The sequence below is a fragment of the Benincasa hispida genome, unplaced genomic scaffold (genome assembly GCF_009727055.1).
Source record: "Benincasa hispida cultivar B227 unplaced genomic scaffold, ASM972705v1 Contig579, whole genome shotgun sequence".
In the NCBI taxonomy this organism is placed as follows: domain Eukaryota; kingdom Viridiplantae; phylum Streptophyta; class Magnoliopsida; order Cucurbitales; family Cucurbitaceae; genus Benincasa; species Benincasa hispida.
Window position 1 is genome coordinate 123,924 of NW_024064943.1, and position 25,727 is coordinate 149,650.

General features: G+C 35.3%; 1 protein-coding gene across 20 annotated transcripts; it reads left to right on the forward strand.

The window, feature by feature from the left end:
- Nucleotides 1-732: 732 nt before the first annotated feature.
- LOC120069750 (pyrophosphate--fructose 6-phosphate 1-phosphotransferase subunit beta 1-like) lies at nucleotides 733-22,584 on the forward strand. 20 transcript variants are annotated; one of them, XR_005479669.1, is made up of 8 exons: nucleotides 733-923; nucleotides 1,322-1,435; nucleotides 1,633-1,697; nucleotides 6,059-6,089; nucleotides 6,176-6,255; nucleotides 6,481-6,586; nucleotides 7,165-7,253; nucleotides 7,865-8,046. XR_005479669.1 is itself a non-coding variant. In XM_039021544.1 (7 exons), the coding sequence occupies exons 1-7, from the start codon at nucleotides 881-883 to the stop codon at nucleotides 7,946-7,948; spliced, it is 510 nt and encodes a 169-aa protein (XP_038877472.1). In that variant the 5' UTR covers nucleotides 733-880; the 3' UTR covers nucleotides 7,949-8,046. The 20 variants fall into 20 exon arrangements, 8 of the variants coding, with proteins under 8 accessions (XP_038877472.1, XP_038877471.1, XP_038877470.1 ...); XR_005479661.1 differs by lacking the exon at nucleotides 6,481-6,586 and adding an exon at nucleotides 22,570-22,584 and having other exon boundaries at nucleotides 1,633-1,701; nucleotides 5,002-6,255; nucleotides 7,865-8,484; XR_005479662.1 differs by lacking the exon at nucleotides 6,481-6,586 and adding an exon at nucleotides 8,224-8,578 and having other exon boundaries at nucleotides 1,633-1,701; nucleotides 5,002-6,255; nucleotides 7,865-8,189.
- The last annotated feature ends 3,143 nt before the right edge of the window (nucleotides 22,585-25,727 follow it).

A 25,727-nucleotide genomic window follows, 5' to 3' on the forward strand; every position in this document is an offset into this window, starting at 1 on the left:
TTTGAGTTTGAATTGTATTATATTTTTCTAATTTTGAAACTTATTCAAATTTATTCTAATTGGATCATTAAACCTTCATTTATTTAGTTCATCTTCGGGAATAGGCAAAATACAGCCGTATTTGACGCCTCCACTTCGCCTTTTCTTCCCTTACTCATTCCCTGCAGCAGCAAAAACCCCAGAGAAACCACCTCTCTTTCTTTCTCTCTCCTTCCTATAAAAACACAGACAAGCCCCATTTGAATCTCTGCTTCTCCTAACAAAAAAAATAAAAAATAAAAAGCTGATAAAAGTGACAATAAATTTGATAAAAATAAACAAATATTTAAAAAATAATTTCCAGCTGGAGAGTGGTATGATTTATGTTTGTTATTTATTAGCAAAACTCAACGGCCAAAATTTTGAAACCCTACTCCTCAGACGTTGAACTTCTCTCCAAAATCACGCTCCCATGGCCACCGATCATCGATCTACCTCCATACGGAGAGGGAGGAACCATTTGCCTTCTCTGCTTCTCCAATCTCATCTCCGATCCCCTCTCTCCCACAGTTCACGTCCCTTACGCGCTCTCCCAGTTCCCAGCTCCTTCTCAGTCTCCATTCCTCCAGACCTTCCTCACTTTCGATTCTCACTTCATTGTCGCTCCCTTCGTCGCCGCACTCTGCTCCTTCGACGATGACCCATTGCTCGCCAAGTCGCTTGATCTTGTTCGTCACCTCTGTTGATGTTACTGAAGTTAACGGTGATGGATCTCTTTGCGACGACTTTATCGCCAGAGTTTCGGATCGCTTTCTTCTGGCGCGTTGTCTTGAGCCGCCATCAGGGGTATATGGTAATCATGTTTGTTCTACTGTTCTAGATTCGTGCGTATTTCGTTGGAATGCTTCCTTGTGCCTGTAGTTATGGAATGCGTATTTCATCAGGTGATTATTTTTTATTATTATTATTTTTTTTTCATTTGTTCCTTTTAGCTTCATTGTTATGGAATGCTTAGGTCTGCCTGTAGTTAATAAGAGACTGATTTTCACTTCAACAGACAGGAAACCAATTACACATGTTTTTCTTCGTTTTGTTTTTCCTTTTTTTTTTTTTTTTTTTTTAAAAAAAAAAATTTCGGGAGGAATAAAAAATTGGCTACTACTGCCAGACCAGAAGAGGTAGCTTTCTCAGACATAAACACAGAAATAGCTTTCTCAGAGTTTAGTGGACACTTAACGAACCAGCCAAACAAAATGACAATGAAAAGGAAAGTTACAGCAATAAATTCATAATGCTACAACAACCAAAGGAAACAAACATTACCTAATATCAAACTCTTCAGATTTCTGTACAGCTTCTTGGGCAGCTTTAAACTATCGGACAACAAATTTCCATGGCCAAATTAAGAACAACGATGCCTCGCGTCAAATCTCGTGCCAGGCCTTGAATTACCAAGGTGATAAACTGAATAATTCGAAAGAAGCAAATTATTTTGTACTGTGCATATGCATTCTTTATGACAAGTTCTGAATTACTCTTCATATGCAGCAAGGAGATACGGGGAGAGATCCTCTTTGTTCTATAAATTGACCACAATTCAATATGCATCTAACCATAGTACTGAAAATGATATTCTCTCTGCATTTTGCCCAGAACTTTTGTTCCTATCTCTGGAGGCGCTCATGAAGACTCAAAATGATGATGTCCGATTGAAATATGTAGGTTTGTCAACTTCTTCAAAACCACTTTTTCTGTGTTTCCTAGACCGAACATGATGGCTAAATCTTCTTTCTAGTTTATAATTTGTAGCTGGTGGTGCATGAGTTTGGGTGATATTTTTGAATGTTTGCATTTGCATACAGATGAAGCCAAGTTTCTCATTTCTCATCTTCTTTTATCTGATGTGTATTGATTTATATACTGACAACTACCAGAATATTATCTTGTTAATTTTCCACAAATTCCTCTCCCTTTTACTGCTTTCAACCCCTCCTAGACAGCATTCTGTATGCCTTCAATATGTGTTTTGTTACTACAGAATGAAGCTCATGACACACTTGTAGTCCTGAGGCTGACCCAATAAAACCAGTGTTCTAAAATGAATCAAGTAATGAGTTTAGTCATCCATGTAGTTGGTTAAAAATAGGGAGGGACGCTTCAGAAATTATAGAATTTTCTGTTTCTCTGCAAAACCTGGTTATTTTCTATTCTATCCTTACATCACACATTTCATATGGCCTTGAATCGCATTTTCAGGGTTTACATTTTATTCTAGTGTTTAATCTTTAATAACATTTTTAATTACTTTTTTCTTCAAATTCATGCCAATTGGGAAGCGTTTTTGTCATCCCCGTAGCTAGGTGGGGAAGCCTCATCTCCCATCCCTTGTAACCTCCTTTGTGATAATGAAAGTTTTGTTTGTATGTATATGTGTGTGTGAGTGTGAGCAAGCGAGTGTGTGGACTTTGAACCATATGTATCTAACTATTCCTGTTCATTCATTCATTGTGCATCACTACCAGAATAAATGTTTAAAAAAAAAGCTATGAAACATAATTATTTCCAACCTCGAGAATACTGCATGATCATTCTATACTGACAACTAACCTGAATGCTTTGAGAAAATACGAGAAATGGATACTCGTGGTATTATGTCATAATGGATGGAAAACTGCATACCTTAATGGTTGCAATAAGGCCCAACCTGAAACACAATAAAGCTGCATTAGTCCTTTCTAAATGTAGTAAACTAATAGCTTTATTAAAAATTATAAATCAGTCTTTGCTTATCATAACTAAGCAGCCCCAAAAGAAATTAATTTTATCAGTACAAGAACAACATAAAATGATAAATCAGCCTTTCTAAATGTAGTAAACTAATAACTTTATTAAAAATTATAAATCAGTCTTTACTTATCATAACTAAGCAGCCCCAAAAGAAATTAATTTTATCAGTACAAGAACAACATAAAATGAACTAAAATATGAAAACCCCATAGAAAGATCCATGACCACCTCTTGTGGCAAGGCCGATAACAAAAAAATTTCAAACACTCTATGGAAGGAGTAGAAATTAAGTTTATTCACTACTTAAATCCCAATTAGAGTAGTGGCCCAAAATGAATAAAAAATTTGAAATTCCAAAGCAACAAGATAAATCGACCTATTTGAGCTCGGACTTAGGATATGCCATTCCACCAACAAAGTTGCTTGCTAGGATATTGAAGAAAGAAAGCAAAAGCTACAAGAAAATGCAACTCAAAACATTTTGTTCATGTGCAAGTTATTTCCAGACTGAAGAACCATTTTACAAAATTCTGCTCAACCACAGAGCTGCGCATCTACAGTATGGTTATAGGTTTCAATTGGATATTCTACCCCCAAAAGATATACCCAGATGAGTTTTCATCTACACGACTTCTTAGCTCAACTCTAAGTTTCTAAATTCTGATTAGTCAATCTTGTAAACAAACTTATCCAAAGATTTTAATCGACCTCTTTTCCAATAAATTAACAAACGCTGCCCTAAATGACTAAAATTTTGCAATGGCATATCAGAAGTAAAATTTTGCAATGGCATATCAACTCTAAGTTTCTATCAAAGGTCCTCTGCTTTCGTCAGACTAAGATCTCCAACTTAACACTCTGGAGCTAATAATTAGTTATTTGTCCTCAGAGGGCACTTCCATCAAGCCAAACCAACAATGAAGAAAATATAGTGGATTATGTATTTGAGATATTACGATTTTCAGATGAGCAATCGTAGTCATGAAAATTCTTGAACAAGCATAATTTGTCAGAGATAAAGATATCTAGCTATTTTTTTTAGATCGAAAGGACACAGATGTACAACCTATGAAACAAATCCTAATCGTAGTCTTGAAAATTCTTGAACAAGCATAATCTGTCAGAGATAAAGATATCTTGCTATTTTTTTTAGAACTCAAGGACATGTATGTACAACCTATAAAACAGTTCCTGTTTAAGTAAGGTCGTAGATATCTAGCTATTTTTGTGTTGGTAAATACATTGAAACTAGTCAAGGTCATAGATATCTGGCTATTTTGTGCTATTAAATACATGAAAACTACACATTCTTTTTTCAAAATAGAACATATGCCAGAAACTTCGAATTCTAGGATAATGAAATGAGTTGCACATTGCTGAAGGTAAGGATCCCTTAGCAAGGGCTTGTCTTCAGGCCCTTGATCTTCTTTCAAGAGCTGAATTGCCCTCAAAGGCTTGCGGTTGGATTTGCAACACTAATTCTAGTGTTGCGTCATGTTGCTGAAGTTCCTTTCCATCCAATTCACAGCCAAACACTTGGTCTCATTTTGAAATGCATTTCTCAGTGTCTTGGAGTAGTGGTTGTATCTCATATTGAAGAACTAGTTCTTATTTTGACGAGTATGCTCCGTAAGAATGTAACTGGGGAGATGGGCATACATCCAGACACATTTGCAACAACCCGTGCAATCCTGGTCACGATTATGAAGTCTCCATCTCATAGGGTGCCGCATCTAGCAACATCAACATGTAGTTTTATTTTGTCTCAGTACCTTCAAAATACAACCAGGTCAACTTTTACATTCTTTACACCTTCTCAAGGAGTTCTATATATATAGTCAAGTCAATACTATCATGGACGACTCTATCACCAAAGAAATAAAAAATTGTGCTCTTGATGTATGTACAATACATTTACTACCTTGGGTTTTAGCAACTATCAATGTAACTGAAGAGGAACTTATTTTGGGGGTATTGGAAACTTTTCATTCGATTTTGCTCCAAAATCCTGACATCAGAACCATAGATTTTGCAAACACACTTCTATCTGCTTGTTGTTTGAGTTTCTCTTTTAGATGTCTAGGCTCATTTCCTTGTGAAAAGATGAAATGGAGAGTGTATCTAATGCTCAGTTCTCCGGTGGATGTCATCTTTGGAAATGATTTCACTGGCATTAGAGAACTTGTATCATTTTTTCCATCTGATCCAGTTGATTTACTGTTTCTACTTGGATAGGAAAGCTCCAATGACTCGGATCTTTCTTCTTGTCAGTTCACTGTTTTGTTGTTACTATATGTAAGTTCATTACATGATGATAGGTAACACACTTTTGTTTCTTCTTTGTTGTATCCTCTTTTTGGTATATATTTGTTGTCTATGTACCTCTTTGCCAGACTTGTTGATGAGAAGATGGTTTAGCATGTTCCAGTATATTCTTGTCAGCAAAAGTGGCTTACTATGTGGATACCATGACCCATTTATGGTCACACAAATGGTGAATATATATGGGTTTTGTAGGTCTGTTGCTGATGCTAGTTGCGACACTTCCTATGGTTCAGAAGTTGAGAGAATACTGTTCCAATTGGTGACTGAAAGTGAATGGGATATGCATTCTTCAAGGATTCATAGACCATCATTAGTATGGTTGTTTAAGCAAGAGAAAATCAGAAATCCATTATGTTATCAGGTTTTGAAAATATGCCAAATCCATTATGAACTTTTGCTGTTTTACTTAAACGCTCATGTTTAATAATTTAGTGATAACACATATTATATTTAGCACTTGGGTAGTAGGCAAATCAGTTGAGATCTCCAAAATATGCATGTTGGTAAATGCATTAAGATCTTTTAAATTCATATTTGATAATTAGCGGTACCAAGTATTCTAGACTTCCATTATGAACTCGTAAAGAAAATGACCAATAAAGTGATGCGTTAGGCTTACAGCTAATTGACTTTCAAATGTAAACTTACGAATGGTACGAGCGAATGGCCACGAGATGATACGAAAAAAATTGTACTTTGTTGTTAGTGCTCTGTGTGTTATCTCTGTTTATTTCTTCTTTTGACTTATAGGTACGAAGGGCTGTGTGGTTTATCCACGAACTTTGATTTAACTTATCTACCCATATCGCAATCACGTTAATTTTCTTGAAGGGATTTCTAGCTTTCATTTGTTAGAATTGTTAGTGTGAATATGTGCAGTCTTGATGCGAAGTGATTGCCATATGAATGCAATTCTTGATTTAAATGCATTTTTGTTTTACCGGGGTGGTTTTGATATGATATGCAGTGGGAGGGATAAGATTGAAACTTCAGATCAGGTGAAATTCTTCCTTCCCAGAATTTTCATTTTGAGACGTCTTAGTTGTAGTCAAGGCATTAATTGACAGTTCGGTTCTATTTTTAGTTTAAGCAAGCTGAAGAAACTGTTCAGAAACTTGATCTTGATTCCAACACAAATGCCTGTCTCCTCGCTGAAAACTTTAGGTATTTTTCAGAACTATGAAATTTGTTTATTGCCTCCCTCCTTTTTGCTCTCTCTTTCTCACTCTCATTGTCATATATGGATAAGCTATTATATGTTATTTTTATTGCAGAAAAATAAGGTTGAGTAATTAATTACTCTAGGGTACCATTTTTTTTTTTTTTTTTTTGTGTGTGTGCAAGACTGTGTTATCTATATTCCCCTTCTTTCTGTTGTTTTCCAATTAGGAGTAAGAATTTGAAAACCCGGGTGATTTGTTGCCCAAAAACTATTGATGGTGATCTCAAATGCAAAGAGGTCCCTACATGTTTTGGATTTGATTATGCTTGCAAGGTACTAATTTCTCTTTGTAACTGCTTTAGAATTCATATTTCGTATGGACCCAACTTTGGTGAACGTTGCAAAGTTGAAGTAGTTTCTTCAAGAATTCGAGGAAAAATTGGAATGTCGCATTCATGAGATGAGACTCTTAATAGGCTCTGCTATCCGTTTACGTAGATATATATTCAGAAATGATTGGTAATGTGATGGTTGATGCTCGATCTAGAGGGAAATATTACCACTCTAAGTATTTTGCTTAATGATATTGAAACTAAAAATAGTTCTGATGTGCTGACATATTCATGATGACTGAATTATTGACATTACCAGTATTTCAAGTTCAGATATGTCCACTTTTTTAAAAATATATATTTATAAATAAATAAATAATATCAATAATAAAGCCCATCTTGTTGCTTCATCGGTAAAAAACAGAGCACTTCTCTCTGCTCAATTTTATTAGCCTTCTCTATTTGATCTACCGAATGTGAGATTGTACTTTTTCATTGTTGTGATGTTGATACCTTTTTTTTCTCACTCAAGTTTCAAGTTTATTAATCATATGGCATTAACTGTGTACATATCCACAGTTGGACGGCTTATCGATCGTGTTTCTTCTCACATCATACTGGAGTGTGCTTTGCAAACTCATCCGAATATTACTATTATCGGAGAAGAGGTAGCTGCTTTATTTAAACTACTTAAGATAGAAACCTTTGTCAAAGAGGACATTTATCTCCACATGCTTTACCAGAAAGAAATCTTTGTCAAAAAGGGCATTTACCTCCACATGCAACCCTAGGGTTGTTTATTCTCTTTGAGAACTATATTTTGTCTCAGTAATAACTAATAATCTCTGCAATAGATACTCTCATGTAACCATGCAAATTGAAATTGTTGAGTCAGTTAATATATCCTGTTTGAGAATCATCTCCTTGCATTTTTACAAAATGGTAAATATCAAACAAAACTTAAGGGTAAAGATGAAAATTTGTGATAAACAAAGGATTCATGGAATTAGGTTGAAACTTTTAATATGGTGCAATGGAACTAAGTATTGACATCCCATATCATATTCAATTGCCTAAGTGATAACGGATGCCTTTTTTTGTCAGCTTTGAAAAATTTGTTCTTTACACCTAGTTGTAGTTGACTCATGGAGATTTATTAGTTTGAATGTATGCAGGTGAAAAAATTTCTTGACAAAAAATAATGTGTTTTGAATGTTGACTCATTTATTAATAGAGCTTTAGTTTATCGGGTACATAGAATTTACAATGTGTTTTGCAGGTTGCGGCTAAGAAGCTTACCTTGAAAAGCGTTACAGACTACATTGTTGATGTAATTAGTAGACGTTCTGAACTTGGTTATTAATTATAGTGTTGTACTTATTCCCGAGGGTCTGATTGACTTCATTTCGGAGGTATTTCTCTTGTTATTGTAACTAATTATGTTTATTTCTTTTGATTGTATGCTCAATATCCACTAAACCCAAGATTCTCGGGATCAATATGTCATTCTTGAACTGATTATTTATAGCCCGCTTTCTACGGGTGCAGCAGCTTATTTCGAAACTCAATGAAATTCTTGCCCATGATATTATAGATGAGGATAGGTTATGGAAAAAGAAATATTATAGATGAGGATAGGTTATGGAAAAAGAAATATTATAGATGAGGATAGGTTATGGAAAAAGAAACTTACTACTCAATCTCATCACCTTTTTGAATTTTTCCCACTAGCAATCCAAGAACAATTATTGCTTGAAAGAGATCCACACGGAAATGTCCAGGTAATTGCCTTTTCATTTTGTTTTATACATGTCTTTCCATGAAACTGAGTTGGAAAAGAGAAGGCAAGAAGGTGCATATAATGGGCGGCCAATTCAAGGGGTAGTCACATTTCTTTGGGTACTTATTCTATTCGTGCTTGAACTTTTACTATTTTACTTAAACGCTCCTATTTAATAATTTAGTGATAACATATATTATTTAGCACTTGGGTAGTAGGCAAATCAGTTGAGATCTAAAAAACATGCATGTTGGTGAAAGGAGAATTCTCTCTAAGAATCAAGATTATGAATCTTTTATTAGAATGAATAAAGTGTTTGATACAAGAGGGGAAGGTTCCTATTTGATGAAACAAAGAGAAGAGAAGAACACAACATTTTACGTGGAAAATCCTAGAACAGGGAGAAAAAACCACGATACAATCACTCTTTTTATTATTCTTTTCTATGATTCATACAAGAACAGGGCACATATATAAATAGAGATGTAGGAAACCCTAATACAGACGAGGGTAGGGTGAAACTACTAAAAAGCCCTTAGGGTTCAAAAGTGAAGTCCTTTTTTATTTTCAACACTCTCTCTCAAATTAGGGCATAGATGTTAATAAGACCTAATTTGCTGACACAAAAATCAAAACTCTATCTATGATGTCCTTTTGTCTGTGAAGATGTCTGTGACCTGTTGATCGAAAGAGATGTATTGAATGTAGATACTGTCACTGTCCAATCTTTCTTTGATGAAGTGTCTATGGATTTCAACGTGTTTGGTTCTATCATCTTGAACAGATTATTTGCTATACTTATTGCAGCTTTGTTGTCACAGTAGAGCTTCATCGGTTGATCACAATCCTAACACAGATTTGACAGAACTTTCTTTAACCAGATTTCTTCACATATTCCCAGACTCGTACCTATGTATTCTGCTAAAACACTGCTTCTAGCGACCACCCTTTGTTTCTTACTTCTCCAAGTGACAAGATTTCCCTACAAAAAGGTACGGTACCTAGATGTTGATTTTCTGTCTACAATAGAGCATGCCCAGTCAGCGTCAGTATAAGCTTCAATACCTCGTTTGTCAGTTTTCTTGAACATCAAAACCTTACTGGGAGTAGTTTTTAAATATCTTAGGATGCATTCAACAGCCTTCACATGCTCTTACATAAGGTTGCTGCAATAAATGGACTTACCACACTGACGACGTAGGATATGTCTGGTAGTATGGGAATAGGTAAATTAGATTCCCTACTAAACATTGATATCTTTAGAATTAACAGGAAAGTTAATAGAGTCGCCAAGCTTGGTATTGACTTCTACGGGTTTATCAACTTTTGAATCCAGTTATACCTATCTCTTTCACAAGTCAAGTGTATATTTTCGTTGAGAGACTGAAATTCCCTCTTTGATCGTGCTACTTTCTTCCCAAGAGAAATATTGAATCTCTCATGGTCTATTAATCTCAAACTCTCAGCTCATTTTTCTTTTTTCAGTGCTGTCAATCAGTAGATATCATCGGGATAACACATATTCATCCGCATATACAATGAGAACGACATCTCTTTCCTAACACTAAACTTTTTGTGCACAAGAGTGTGAATCAGAGTGTCCCTGAGTATAAACTTTGAGATTTAACGAAAGGTAGTAAACCGTCGAACCAGCGCCTGAGAACTATTTAATTTGTATAATGACTTCTTAGCTTACACACTTCGTGATTAAACATGAGCTTCAAAACCTGGAGGACTCATGTAGACTTCCTCTTCTAACTCACCTAAATGAGAAATGCATTTTTCACATCTAGGCTGATGGAGAGGCCAATCTTTGTTTCACAAACCGCGAGCGCCGAACTGTAGTTTGTTTTGTGACTGGAGAAAAAGTTTTAGTTAGTATAGTCTATTCCAAAGGTCTGTAGTAAATCCTTTTAGCAACTGAGCCCTCTAGAACTTTAAATATACCTGTCAAGCGTCCCATCAGACTGCTTATACTTTATGGTGAACACCTATTTGCATCCAACTGTTTTATGCTCTTTAGAAGGAGACAGACAATCTCATGTATTGTTTTTATCAAGAGCCCTCATTTCTTCCATAACTGTAGTTTTTCACTCTGAGATTTTCATTGCTACTTGTAAATTATTTGGTATCGTTACTGTATATAGACTCGTAGTAAGAGCTCTAAACTCAGGTGAAAGGTTACCATACGACAGATAATTTCGCATTGGGTACATAGTGCAAGACCTGATTCATTTCCTTAAGGCAATAGGAAGATCAAGAGAGGCATATTCACCTTTTACTCTATCTGACCCTCCATTGGAAATTCCACACTTAGTCTCTAGCTGTAGAGTTCGATCTTGATAAGCAAATAAGTGGCAATCATAAGGAGTTGGCCAAGTAAGAAATATTGAGGTTCTACAAGATGAAAGTGAAGCTCAACAATCTAAAACCAGCTCAATTGAAGCTTGTGGTGAAAATCATTGTAAGAACGATTCCAAGTCAATCCAATCATGAGGCAATCATTATGCCTCAAGGACCAATGACAAGAGCTAGAGCTAAAAGACATGAAAATGGATTAAATGCTTGCCTTCCAAGTTAAATTTCCAGCCCATCATGAAGAGTTGCAACCCTTCAAGCTCCAAGAGTCACTTGGGCACCCAAAAGTCCTAATGAATCTGGAAATTCAGATTCATCCCCGTGTTTAATGCTTGATATATTAATTTATTTCAATGTATTTACATTTATTAAGACTGAGTATGTAGTTGAAGAGTTTTTGTTGAACCTAGTCAATTAGGTGAAAAGTTGTGTCTTTTCAAGTTGTCTTTTCAATTAGTATAAATATCTATGTAGTTTGGTCATTGGAACACACTTCAGATTTAATGAAATTTCATTAGAGTTTTTGTCTCTTAAGCTTTATGCTTTTTCTTTGTATTCTTGTGTTTAGAATGCATGTATTAGAACTTTCAATCTAGTTTGATCAATTAGATTGTGGAGAATTCGAAATCTTGAAGTTAGTAACAAGTTCTCCTTTCTTCTTGATCATCGATCAATCTTTCAAGCCAAATCTGTTAGTTTTTTTGGGAATGCTTACTAAATAGTTAATTGGGGTTATGTTTATTATCATTATGGTAGTTCACCTAGAATAAAGCCGGTTCTCATACGTGATTGAGGTAGTTCTCCCTTTATCATTTGATCTATCTCAATCACGTATGAGAACTTCCTTTTATTCTAGGTGAACCCCCACAACGATATTAAGAATAACTCTAATTAACTATTTAGTAACTCCAAGAAAGCTAAACAGATTTGACATGATAACTTGTTCCTAATTTCAAGATTTCGAACTCTCCACAATCTAATCGATCAAACTAGATTGAAAGTTCTATAATACATGCATTCTAAACACAAGAATACAAAGAAAAAGCATAAAGCTTGAGAGACAAAAACTCTAATGAAATTTCATTCAATTTCAATGTGTTCCAATGACCAAATTACCTAGGTATTTATACTACTTGAAAAGACAACTTGAAAGGACAAATTTTCACCTAATTGACTAGGTTCAACATGAACGTTAATAAATGTAAATACATTGAAATAAATTAATATATTCATTAAACACGGGGATGAATCTGAATTTCCAGATTCATTAGGACTTTTGGGTGCCCAAGTGACTCTTGGAGCTTGAAGGGTTGCAACTCTTAAGATGGGCTGGAAATTTAGCTTGGAAGGCAAGCATTTAATCCATTTTCATGTCTTTTAGCTCTAGCTCTTGTCATTGGTCCTTGAGGCATAATGATTGCCTCATGATTGGATTGACTTAGAAAGTTCTTACAATGATTTTCACCACGAGCTTCAATTGAGCTGGTTTGAGATTGTTGAGCTTCACTTTCATCTTGTAGAATCTCAATATTCTTACTTGGCCAACTCCCTATGATTGCCACTTATTTGCTTATCACATCTTCTAGTGTCTTTCCCACTAGCTCACTTCACTTGTAACAATATCAGTACCTGGAATAGTTGCTTCGACTCGTTTATACCCAGCCACAACTTTCTTGGTACAATCATTACTGCTATCATTAGTTTTTCCATTTTCTCCCACAGTACACGTATCATTTTTAGCACAAATACCAATATTATCAGAGAGTATGAGCATCACTATCATTCTCAACACAAATATCGAGGTTATTAGAGACAGAAGTATGAAGCATGTAGCAAACCACCGAGAGGTGTGTGTTGCGTGAGTGTGTGAGTAAACCTTATTTGCTTAGTGTGAAGCTATAGCTACGCCTATCTATAAGCAGACGCATGTAAGTGGTTGGTCGCATTAAGCAATGTAAGCTGTTGTTCACTAGAGATGGGAATAATCTTATGTCAACAAAGTTTATGCGGTTACCTTGTCTTATGAGCGCTTCATTCACCATTTAGGCATACTTGAGAGAGTAGTCTAAAATCCAAATCTAAGACTCGAGAGAGCGGATTGAAACGCATAAGCAAGAATAGGAAACTTAGAGATAAGCTCCATTTGCTATCACACAGTGTATGCACCCTAAGGAGAGGATATTACATGCGTCCAAGAAGTAGGATACAGTGGTATACGGCCATCACGCTCATGCGGCGAGAGCACGTGAGCGGATTATGGAGGTTTAGGCAGGCATAGGCTTCCTGGCACTATCGCAAATACATCGCATACATTCTAGAGTTAGGCTCAAGTGTGTAGCATGATCGCATGGCTTGCGTTGATTAAGGTTGCCCTTGTGATCACTCTTAAGGGTTGCAATGAAGACATCTCCACATTTTATCTATTTTTTCATCTATTTACTTCATGTCAATAGTTGTCGTGTCTCTACCTCTCATTCTTATTCACATTGCATTGTCTGTTAGTTAGGAGTAGGAGTAGTGTTAGCTTAGCATCCCCTCCATCATTCTTTTATTTAACCGTCGCATGTACATTACTGCATTCATCTAGCTACAAGTCCCTATGTTCGACCTTAGATCACCCGAGAAACTTGCGTTCGCATTATACTTGGCGTGAACGTAAGAAAACTTGTGACAGGAACGCATGGTCATTGTATACATTCGTTAACACATAGTTCATTCCAATGTATGACCACGACGCATGATAATCAACGGATACCTTAAGACATGCATCGCATATTGCGTTTCACTGGATTTTAGTTATCGAGTAATTGACATCTAATTTCCCATCATCAGCGGTCTCCATTGTGAAACCCCAAAACGAGTCTAGTAAAGAAGCGTACCTAGTCATTGAGCGAACCATATCTAACAAGGTCCTATTTCTCCTCTCCGCTATACCATTTTGTTGAGGTGTACCTAACGCTGAGAGTTGGGATATAAATTTGGTTTTTAATTTAGAGAAAATTAGGATTTAGTCTATATAATTTAGAAGTTAAGTCATTCATAAGAACTTAAAAAGATAAAAAAATAAAAACTTATAGTCTCTATGGTAAGGTAAAAACCCCTTTAAATAGTCTCTATGAGAAAATTAAACGCAGTTTAAACTAGTAAAATTTTTGTTAAAAATTATTTTTGGTCCTTAAACTTTCATAGAAGTAGTAGTTAATTCTTATACTAACGATTTAATCACTGTATTTTAAAATTGTAACAATTTAGTTCTTGAACTTTAATAAGTAACGATTTAGTATTTGTAATTGTAATGATTTAGTCCATATCATAAAAAAAAAATATTAGTATGATATAAACGATTCCATGTTCTATCAAATAGTCATGGAATGTTGAGTCCAAAAACTCTCCACCTCGATTCGATCGAAGTATTTTAATCCGTCTATCCAATGCATTTTCAACTTCAACCTTGCACTCTTTGAACCTTCCAAAGGATTCAGACTTCCATTTCATAAGATAAACATACCCATACTTGGAGTAATCATCAGTAAAACTGATAAAACACTCATAGCCACCTCGGGCTTGCACATTCATATGACCACAAAGGTCAGAATGTACTAACTCAACAGACTCTTTGGCTCTATAACCTTTTCCAGTAAAAGGTCATTTAGTCATCTTACACTCAAGGCAAGACTCGCACACTGATAAAGAATTTTCTTCTAACTCACTTAAAGTCCATTCTTCACCAATCTCTCAATCCTATTGAGATTGATGTGCCCTAAACGTAGATGCCAAAGTTGGACATTTTCTTTTGGAGAAATTCGTCGGTGTTTTGTTGTAGTTACGGCAGTTTTAAGCAATTCAGTATTATAGGGGGAATTAATGGCTAATGGCCTTAGCACATATAAATTCGATTCCAGATTTGCAGTACAAATAAAAACACCATCTTTATGAATAAACGCTTTATTCACATTAAAAGAAACAGTTTATTTATACTGCAATAAACACTTTATAGAAATAAGGTTCCTTTTTAGTTCGAGAATAATATATACATCATTTAAAACAAGAAACCAATTCTGTAAAGCTAACTGGAGCCCTCCCACTGCCACAGCTGAGACGACGTGTCCGGTGCCTACTCGCATCGTCATCTCACCAGCCTCCGGTTGTCGCTAAGATCTACCCCTGAAAAGAAGAACAAACGTGGTTAGTGGCGCCCGAATCAATTATCCAGGCAGAATCATCATCTCCACTAAACAAGTTTCAAGTACAAGTAAATCACATTTACCTTTATCGGCCTTGGCCTTAGCCTTGGCTGCTTTCTTCTCTTTCAGATACCGAGGATAGTTCCTTTTCTAGTACATCATGGTTGCAGTGGGAACACTTTCTCTTTTCAACCAGTGGATGCCTCCTTGGGGCGACAGGCGGTGGTTAGTAGATGGCTTCCCTTTCCCTTACCACCCTTCTTCTTCTTTCCCTTTGTAAAGTTAAAAGTAGAAGGTGCAAACTTTGTTCCTGAGGTCGAACCTCTGTGAAATGTCCTCGAGGATCAAGCAACATTTGCCTCACCCTTCTTCCTCTCCTTACTTTTTAGTAAAGATTGGTAGGTCTGCAACTCGTTGAGGAGAGTTGTAAGGTTATATTTTACTTTGTTAAGAATCACATTGCTAACAAAGTGCAGGAAGCTTTCCGGCAATGAATGCAGGATTATGCTAACCTGACTGCCTTTATTGATGGTAGACCCATTCAACTCCACCACATTAAAGTGGACCATCATGTTAAGCACATGTTCACGAACAGATGTGTCTTCTTCCATTTTGGAGTTGAATATATATTTAAGAGCCTCATGCATAAGGTGTTCAGACGGTTGTCCAAACATCCCCTGCAGGGACTCCATGATCTCACGCGCTAAGACCATACGCTTATGTTTCTTAGCCAAAAATTCAGAAAGACTTGCCAAGATGTAGGCTCGGGCCTTCTTATTGGCCCTTATCCATCGCTCGTATGCCTCCTGAACATTTCGAGTAGCATATGGATCTGGAATAGGAGGACTACCTCGGTGAGAGCGAACATGAGATCCTCGATGATTAGGATCGTCATGATCATGTGCTTCCATGTTGCGAAATTATCGCCAGTTAGTTTTTCGGCGCTCAACAAAGCCAACATGGTTGTTGCCATTTTGAAAAAGTTGTTGCGAAAAATACAAAAAAACTTTATTAGATTTTGCTAAACCACTTTTAGACCAATCAGTTTTGCAAAACAGTTTCAAGTACCCTAAGTTATAGACCTCTATTTTTCAATGATGCCCTAGTGAGGCAAGACAAACGTCATCAGTGGAGTGATCAGTTGCCCCTTCACTAGGATGAGACATTCTCAATCATTAGGCAGAACAAACTCTTGGAACTGAACCTAACAGTCACCATTTTTCCAGAACTGTTAACCTTTAATAATTCCGTGTAAATGTGACCCCTCGCTTTCAGTGTCAGAGTCTCGTCCTAATGAGCCCACCGTAGGGAAGAAGCAGATTAGGACAAGAGACTAAGCTACCTTATCCTCTTACAGGAAATCAAATAAAGAAACGCGCAAAGCTGCCTCCTTTAGGGGGACACTTCTAGGGTGTCTTGAGGCGATGCGCAGTAACTTTATTCAACCTAACAAGAGAGACCGAGGGATATGTTGTCGCACTTCCCGCTCCTACTTACTATGAACACTCTCTCCATCCACTTTGATATTGACCTACCCAAACACCATCTGTTAGAGGGACACATTAAAGGTGTCGGGAGGCCGAGGGTAGATCTCACTGTGTGGACTAATTAGGAGAAACGTGAAAGGTTTAAGTGAAGCATCTTATGCCCCAAGTACCTCCCACTGAATGTTCTACCTACGAGTTCATTAACCTAGACAATCCGGCTACTGATTTTAGTCTAAGTCGTCTTTTTAAACTCTGCTCATAAACAACGTTTGTCTATGAAATATGAACAAGTTCAAGTAGTCACATTTAAACACTTTAATAGACTGTCCTTAACATGCATGCATGCATCAAATCTATCTAATTCACCTTTCCAAGTAAGTTTCCAGGTAGGGGTATTACGTTTCTGTCAACTTAAATACTCCAGCCTAGATAGAACTTGCCTTAGACAAAAGGTCCCCTATAGATAGATTTGCTACACTTTAATCTTTTATTAGCCAATTTAATCTTATTAAACTGATTAAAAGATTAAAGTCTTAGGGTTGCTAATCATATTAGAACCGTGATCTTAGGTCTATGTGATCCAAGTTTTAAACATTTTAAAACATGAATTAAACCTAATTGGGCATGCATGTCTTTCTTATTTCTTTTAGTTCAAATTTCTCTTTAACTTTTAAAAAGAAACAACTAAAAAATCATTACGCACAACGAGGTGTTTATAACATAAAGTAACCTATGTGTCATGCTTCATGCAATGTATGGTCATTACTATATATAACTTTTATATAACGCGTAATAACTAAACAAACATGCTATCATTTACCCTTATACTATAACAATTATAATATAAACATGATGCATGCCAATATTTTTTATATATGCATAAATATAACTCTTATATTATATGATGCATGAGCATGCTCTTACATAATTAAATCATGCATCTCTAAATTATAACAATTACAATAAAGAGATGATGCGTGATCATTGCATAATCTAAGGTGGTATTTACTTTATGTGCATACCATATGACATATTATAAACATACATCACATGTAATAAATAAAGGATTAATGGAGCAGGATGAACATTTACAAAAATCGGAATGAAATAACCCTATCTATTACATTTTCATCGAGTGACCTGGATCACAGGCGAATCGGGTCTTGAACCGCCAAGAGGACTCCATCGTGTAGGAAACGACGAAAGTAGACGATCGCCCAGCACGTTCTAGACGATAGACGCAAAAACTAAACGATCACATAGACGACAACAAGGCTGTGAAGCCTGATCGCTCAACGCGGCGACAGGTAAACGATTTACCTTGCGTTACTAAGCGATCATTTAGTCAGTTACTAAGCAATGAAGCTTGCTGACCTAAATGATCATCTAGTGTGCGCGCGCTTTAAACGATATGCGAGCATCCCATCGTCTACATGACCCGATACTCGACGATCGCATACCCAATCGTCGACATGATGCGATCAACCCTTGATCGCGTACCCCATCGTCGACATGATGCGATCAACCCTTGATCGCGTACCCCATCGTCTACACGATGCGATCAACCCTTGATCGTCTCCTTTCTCGAAGAACTGCAATTCTTGCTCTGATCTTCACGAACGACTCAAAACTTAAATATACTTTGAATTACAGACTTGATAACGATTATTAATGCCCAAAAACGTAGGGGCCTTTACAAACAACCGCAAATGTAAAAGAATTAAATCAAACCGAGGCTAACTTCCACGAAAACATCCATTAATCCGCACATCCACAACAATTTAACGATTAAACAGAGTAGAAATGCACCCACCAAGAACGTATATGTAATTCGTTGCAACAATGAAATTGGAATATCAGAACCTGGCTCTGATACCAATTGAAAGATCTCTTGACGAAGAGCATCCATGAGCACATTCGAATCTTTCCAATTTCACCGCGACCAAAATACACCATATACATTCTAACATACAATTATGCAAACATACAATAATTAACGACATGCTTTGAGCAATAAATAACAAGGGAAAGAGTTCTCATACCAGTTGAAGACGTTCTTCAAACTTTGGAACTCAGAACGCAGCGGAATACCTCTACCCGATCTACTATCGCCCAGCAAATGTGTCGACTGCAGCAGCACGATCAATCACGAACAAATGAACACAGCGGAGACGACACCAAAATGGAGCCCTTGGTATTCTTGGAGTGAGAACCCAAAGTGTGGTCTTTGGTGAGTTTGGTAGAGGTTGGAGAAAGTACTAATCGTGTAGACAATAAGCAAGTGGAAGATAAAAGGAAGCTATTGTATAGCTAAGTGCTTATCGTTTAGAAGAAGCTACACGATCGTGTAGGTTTCACTGAACGGTCGTTTAGGAAAAAATAGACGATCGTTTAGAAAACACGACACACTATACGATCGTTTAGGAAAGCTATCCGATCATTTAGGAACTTGCATGCGATCGTTTAAGCGCGAGGTGTGCAATCATTTAGGCGCTGAGCGACTATCGTATAGGCTCTCGACTTAGCGATCGTTTACGTTTCCACACCGATGCCAAATTTTTCTGAACTTTTCAAAATGAAACAAATTTCATTTTATTCTTCGATTACAATAACCGACGCGGTTTTTCCCGCTAACGCACGTCCGAGAGAAATTTTAGGCTAATTATAATATAATTAACCAATTAAATAATTAATAAATATAATCATATTATATTTTTACTCTATAGTTTGATATCTGATATCACATATCTACTATAGTAATTTCTTCTCTATTTGATATAAATCATATTTATATCTAATTTCCTTTAAAATAATATATCTCATGCATTTAGTCAATTTTATTTTATATAATTAACCAGTCCAATTATATCATATATAATCGGACTTTCTTTTATCAATTTGAACATTTCAAATTAACCCAAACACTGGTTCTTGACTTTATCCAAGCTACTCAGGGAGCTAATGACCTGTGCCTCGAAGCTCCAACGGTACGTGAATAGCTGACTACACTCTTTAGCCATGAGATCCACTATCCGTTAACTGTCAGGCATTCCACTAAAGACCAACAGTTGAACTCTTCTTACCAAAGATATATTTCTCTGTACATCGAATATAACCAATCATGAGTACAATGACCTTTCACAGATGCTCGTAAGTACAGTTGGACCAAATTACCGTTTTGCCCATGTAGTTACATCTCACTCCTTAAGTACCATTGATTCCTCTAATGAAACAAAACATAGTCCAACTATGTGTGAACACCTCTCGGGCCAAGAGAAGGTGTGTCGCGCCACATCGTTCAAGCTCCAATCAGCCTTAAGGGAGCTATCTATCTACTTACCCCTGCCTCGGGGAAGGAATGAATTCCATCTTGTGTAGCTGAGTTCCCAGCTCCCAAATCAGACAAATCCCTAAAATGATAGGTTTGAATTGGCGACTTAGCCACTTGCACCCATACAAATCAAAGGACCGCCCTCAATGGCAGGAGTTCCCAACTCAATCAGGATTGAAGTCATGTTACCTGTGGTCATCCTAGTGAAGTGAAGTCTCTATCATGAACGGTGTTATATAACGAGACGTTAACATTTCATGGTCAGGTCTTATACAAACTCTTTGTATAGGACGCCCCCGCTCGCATGTCCCCAACACGAATGATCAAGATCAAACCATCTGTGACAGGTCACAACACTTAACCATTCCACAAAGTGGGTCATATCTGTAGCGTTACCAGGATAAGGTTTCCCTTCTATATCCATATACTACAGACCATTTTGGTTATCACTCAATACACGATCCACTTGTATGTCACTACATACATGCTTAAGTTACATACAGATAACCAAGGATTTTATTTTTATTGGTTTATGGTAAAGCAAATAAAACATGCAACTGAGTAAAAAACAAGATGTGAAGTAAATATCATATATTATACAACACATGCGTTTGTATAAACTGTTTATAAACTACAAGACATGAGACTTTAAGGCATCAACCCCAACCATATTAAAAGAGATAGAACAAAACATATTTCACCCAAGCTTTTCTACACTCATGATCTTGAAGAAAATGGCAACATCACTGTACAACAAATTTGTATGAAGGATAACCTCCGACTTATTTACAAAGGAACCAACCGCAACTTTTGAAAAATTGGTGCACAACATAGGGATGTGGTGACTCAAAGATCTTAAGTGATGTTTTCATGAGGGGGAGTGAACATATTGTATTCTTTTAGAAGTATGTATTATATGAAATATGTACTCTTTTTTCTTCACTAGGATTTTTTTCCCATTGGATTTTTCTAGTAAGTTTTTATCGAGACATATTTCATATATATATATATGAAATGTGTCGTTTTTCATGGGGAGTATAGTGTCCTAAAAACCATGTGTCATTTTTCATGTTGTCCATGTGCCTTGTAATAATTTATGCTTAGTATCCATGTAAGTCCACATCCTACTTGCCACTTTGCCTATAAATAGAGGCATTTGGTGGATCTTAAATTTTATGCACATTATTGAGAATAAAAAGAAATTTTCATCTATTTCCATAAAATCATATTTTCTATTTCTATTATTCCTATTTCCATAAAATTATAATTTTAGTTATTTATAAATTTGGTTATATTTTATTATTTTATTATTATTATATTATATTATATTTTATTAGTTCTATTAATCTATATATATATATAAGGTTATTTTCCTCCATATTCCATTGTGCTTTCATTTACTCCTCAATTTACAAACATATAAACACATATTAAGTGAATAAAAATAATTTAAAAATCTTTAGATCTCTCTTCCCCTGCCTCGTTATAAGTTCGTGAACACCCCCCTCCCGGCGATCAACCCTCCCAACCATCCAAACCTCTCATGCGAGATTTTTTGTACGCGACCCCCTTTCTACTTACTATGTCGTCTACGCCGCTCATGCTAGTCATCGTTGATTGAGTCTCTTCCGTCCACCCTTTTAACCCCTTGGATCTGTCTCTCTCCCTCGTCTCCTTTCCACGCCCAACCATCCAGTCGTCGTCTAACACTTTAAGCCGTTTGCTACTTGCCAGAGTTCTCGCGCCGCCATCCAAGATCGCAGCAAGGTCGCCACGCCCCGCGCCATTCTTCTTCTTCAAGCCGTGCTGCCAGATCCGATGTCCAACCCTCGGTCGCGTTTTCAGTCGCGCGCCATCGGACGTCCTCGACTCCTTCTCGCTAGGTTTTGCTTTGGTCTCACCAGAATTTTAGATTTTGGATAAGGTTTCAGTGATTTCTCGTTGTTTTGGATACCCATTGGGAATGGGTTTAAATTCTTGGTTTTATGATAATTTTGAAGGTTGGAATTAAAGGTTGTTTTAAAATATTTTGGTGGAGATTTTGGAGCCAAAGCTTGGGCTTGACTGTTGATCAAGTTCGCTTTGGGTAAATTATTCGAAGATTAATTGCATAAATTGGTGGATGGAATTTGGGCTTTGAAAGATGAATTAAATTTGGGTTTTTGTGTTGTTAGGTTCTAGTTCACACTCTTTATTTCATCATCGACTATTTGTTGCTTGAAGTACAATATTTGGACTTATATTTTGAGGTAAGTAGCTTTATTACCCTCAAGCTAGGCGACTCAGACCGTAACATATTATTTGAATTGTTTGGATGGAATTTAGAAGCATGAAATGACATGATATTCTTAGCATGATATGAATAGGGCTGAATCATGTGCACGATGTTATTTACATATATGTTTATGTGTGGGACCCTAAGGCATGTATTAATACGGAATGCTACGATAGATTCCATGTAATGTGTTAGCGACCATCCTAACACAATTACATACAAGTCCATGAACTGACAAGTTCACAATTACATTACAGCTCCGTGAACTGACAAGTTCACAATTACATTATAGTTTCGTGAACTGACAAGTTTACAATTACATTACAGCTCCGAAAACTAATGAGTTCGCAATTATGTTATAGATCTATGGACCGACGAGTTCACGCCATATTACAGCTCCGTGTTAGGACAGGTTAAACCATTCACTAGACGACCACCTGAGTGGTTAATTATTATGTGTATATGTTCCACCTGTTCACATTTATAGGATATAAATGACCTGATTCTGGTAGTGGAGTTACTTACTGAGTATTTTTATACTAAGCCTTTCTTATTTGTATGTTTTTCAGGTAAGGACCGGAACAAACCGACGAGTGACGAAAGGGACCCGTGACCAAGCCATATGAAACATGAAAACCGCTTCAGCTGAGTGTATGTTTTCCAGTTGTTTGAATTTTTTGAACTTGTTGTTAGACAAAAATTTTTAATAATTTGATGTTATTTTCTTTATTTTTCTTAGTTGTGTTTAGAGGTCCTAAGCAAAAGGGTTTTTTATCTACTTGTTTATTTTACAGATTTAATGAATTCATTTGAAATAATTATCTTTGTTTCAATAAATATTTTACTTTATTGGTCAGAATGTTTTGAATGTAAATATGCATATAAGAGTAACGACTCTTGTCAGAGTGAAAGGTCGGGTCGTTACACTAATGTTTTCATAAAAAAGATCGGAAAAAAAAAGTTAGGGCGAGGTAATAATAACCCATCTTTTTTATCTTTTTTATCTTTTTTAATTAAAAAAAAAAACTGTAACTTTTTGTTGATATTGTTAAGTAAATACATAGATATACTAGGGATATAAATGAAAAGAAATTTCTTCATCTCAACTACAAATATCCAATTAGTCATTTTTGCAAATACTTCAATAGTTGTATTTTTCATTAGCAAAATTTTTGTTGTTACTATACATCACAATTTTTTGCTTAAAGATACTTGTACATTAATTTTAGTAACATTTTAACCACTAAAATTTAATATCTAATAATTTAGACAATGTACTTTCAAAAATTCCAAATTTAATCCATGATTTTTTCTTCACCAAATGTTGAAGATTTGAATTCTCTACCTATGATAAGGAAATAAATGACAATGACAAGAGCTAGAGCTAAAGTCTTGTTGAAGCATTAAATGTTTTACATCCAAAGTAAGTTTTCAAATTATGCCGAAGAGTTGTAATCTTTTAAGTTTAAGGCACCTAAGAGATGCTGTGAAATGAAAATCCAAATTCATCCACATCCTTAATGCCTTATGTACCGACTTAATTTCATGTATTTAATTTATAAACGACATGTATAGAGTTGAAGAGTTTTTTGTTGGACCTCGATTATATAGGTGAAGGTTGTGTTCTTTCATTAGTGACATTTCATTTAGTTTAAATTGTTTTGTATTTTTCACATTGAATAGAATTGAAATTAGAATGATTTTATTATAGAGTTTAGTTTCTCAAGCTTTTATGCTTTTTTTTGTATTCTTGTGTTTAGAATGCCTAAAACTTTCAACCTAGTTGATCAATTAGATTGGGGAGACTTCCAAATCTTGAAGATAAATAAGTTCTCCTTTCTTCTTATCTTTAATCAAACTTTCCAAGCCAAATTTATTTAACATCTTGGATTGATTATCAATTCATTATTCAGGGTTATTCTTATTATTGTTTTTTAGGGACCACCTTGAACTAAATTGAAGATAGTTCAGTCATGTATCTATGATCAAAAGGTTAGAACTTCAAGAGTTTAAATACTATTTTGGTCCTTATATTTTTACTTTTGTTCATCTTAATCCTTGTACTTTTAAAATGTTCATTTTGGTTTCTATACTTTCAACTTTGTTTCATTTTGGTCCATGTATTTTTAAAATGTTCACTTTGGTCTTTGTGCTTTCAAATTTTGTTCTTTTTTATCCTTGAACTTCTTAAAAGTAACCATTTTCACCCCTTAAAAATAAAGTAAAAATAGAAATGAATGGACCAAAATGGTCATTTTTTGAAAGTACAAGGACCAAAACGAATATTTTGAAAGCATCAAAATGAATCAAGGTTGAAAGCATATGGAATAAAACAAATGAGCACTAAAAGTACAAAAACCAATATAATATTTAAACCGAACTTCAAATTACCCTTTTAAACTATTAAAAGAAATGGCAAAATAGTCAATGATGCGAATAATCTAAAGCCCAAAATCAAGGAATTTTCTTCCCCTTTCCTGGAGGAGCCATACATTTCGGCCCAAAAGGCCCAAAATTTGTGGGGATGTTTGGTTTCTTACTTGGATAAACCAGTTCTTTTGTTTTCTTTCTAATTTTATTATTTTTATTTTTTAATTGAGACATTAGTTTTTCTTTCCTTTCCTTTCCTTTTCTTTTTTCTTTTTACTTTTTAGAATGCTTTTGAAATCTAAATTTTAAATACAATAACAAGTTTTTTTTTTTCCTTTTTTAAAAGATGGCTGTGAAATCATATTAGAAGGTAATGGGCATGTTTTTAGAAACAAAAATGTTATAAGTATCTTTCCTATTTTTTAGGCGAGTTTAGATTGTATTTCTAAAGAACGATAACGAGTTTAGATTGTGTTTAAATACAATAACGAGTTTAGATTGTGTTTCACTTATAGTTTTTGTAGTTATATTTTGTTTGTGTCTTGATATGAGACTATAAGGTCCTCTTCTCTTTATTGTAATACGATATAAAATCATAGTTTCGTATGTAGAATTATTGATAAATTTTCACCAATATTAATTACATAGTCGACATTGCAACATTTAAAAGCAAATTAGAAGGCACATTTTGTGGTGCATTTTTATTTGTGTATATGATTTCAAAAGTGTAATTGATAATTAGGGTTGAAATTATCTGAATTGTCATTTTCATCATCTAAACCAACTTATGACTCATAATATAAAATGGATTAATCATTTTATATAAATGGTGAGTTTGCTTAAGTTTGAATATTTAACTTTTGAAATTTTTGAGAATATGTGAATTGTGTTTGAAAATAATTTTGATATATAATTATGTGTGTAGGACTAAATTGGAGTTTGTTGGTGAGGACTATATTAACATTTTTCTTTTCAAGATCACCAATTAGGTGATGACTATATGCCGGACTTTTTTTTCTTCTTGAGATACTAATTGTAGACTTTTATTATTATTATTACTATTATTTTGTTGTAGTGGATATGATGGATTTTATAAACATTTTTAGTATATAGTACGATTAAGTTGCATTGCAATATTTTTTTTAAAAAAATATTATTAAAATTTGTGACATAACTAAACGTCCAAGCACTACAAAGAATTTTGGGCTTTAATGTCGGTTGAAAAAAGTGAATCAGATGAATTAAACACAACTTCTAAATGAATTATGAGTAAATGAATGAAGTTGAAGGAACTTGTGATTTAGCCATTTGTCGAACTAGATTGTAAAAAAAAAAAATCAACATTGAAGACTCAACG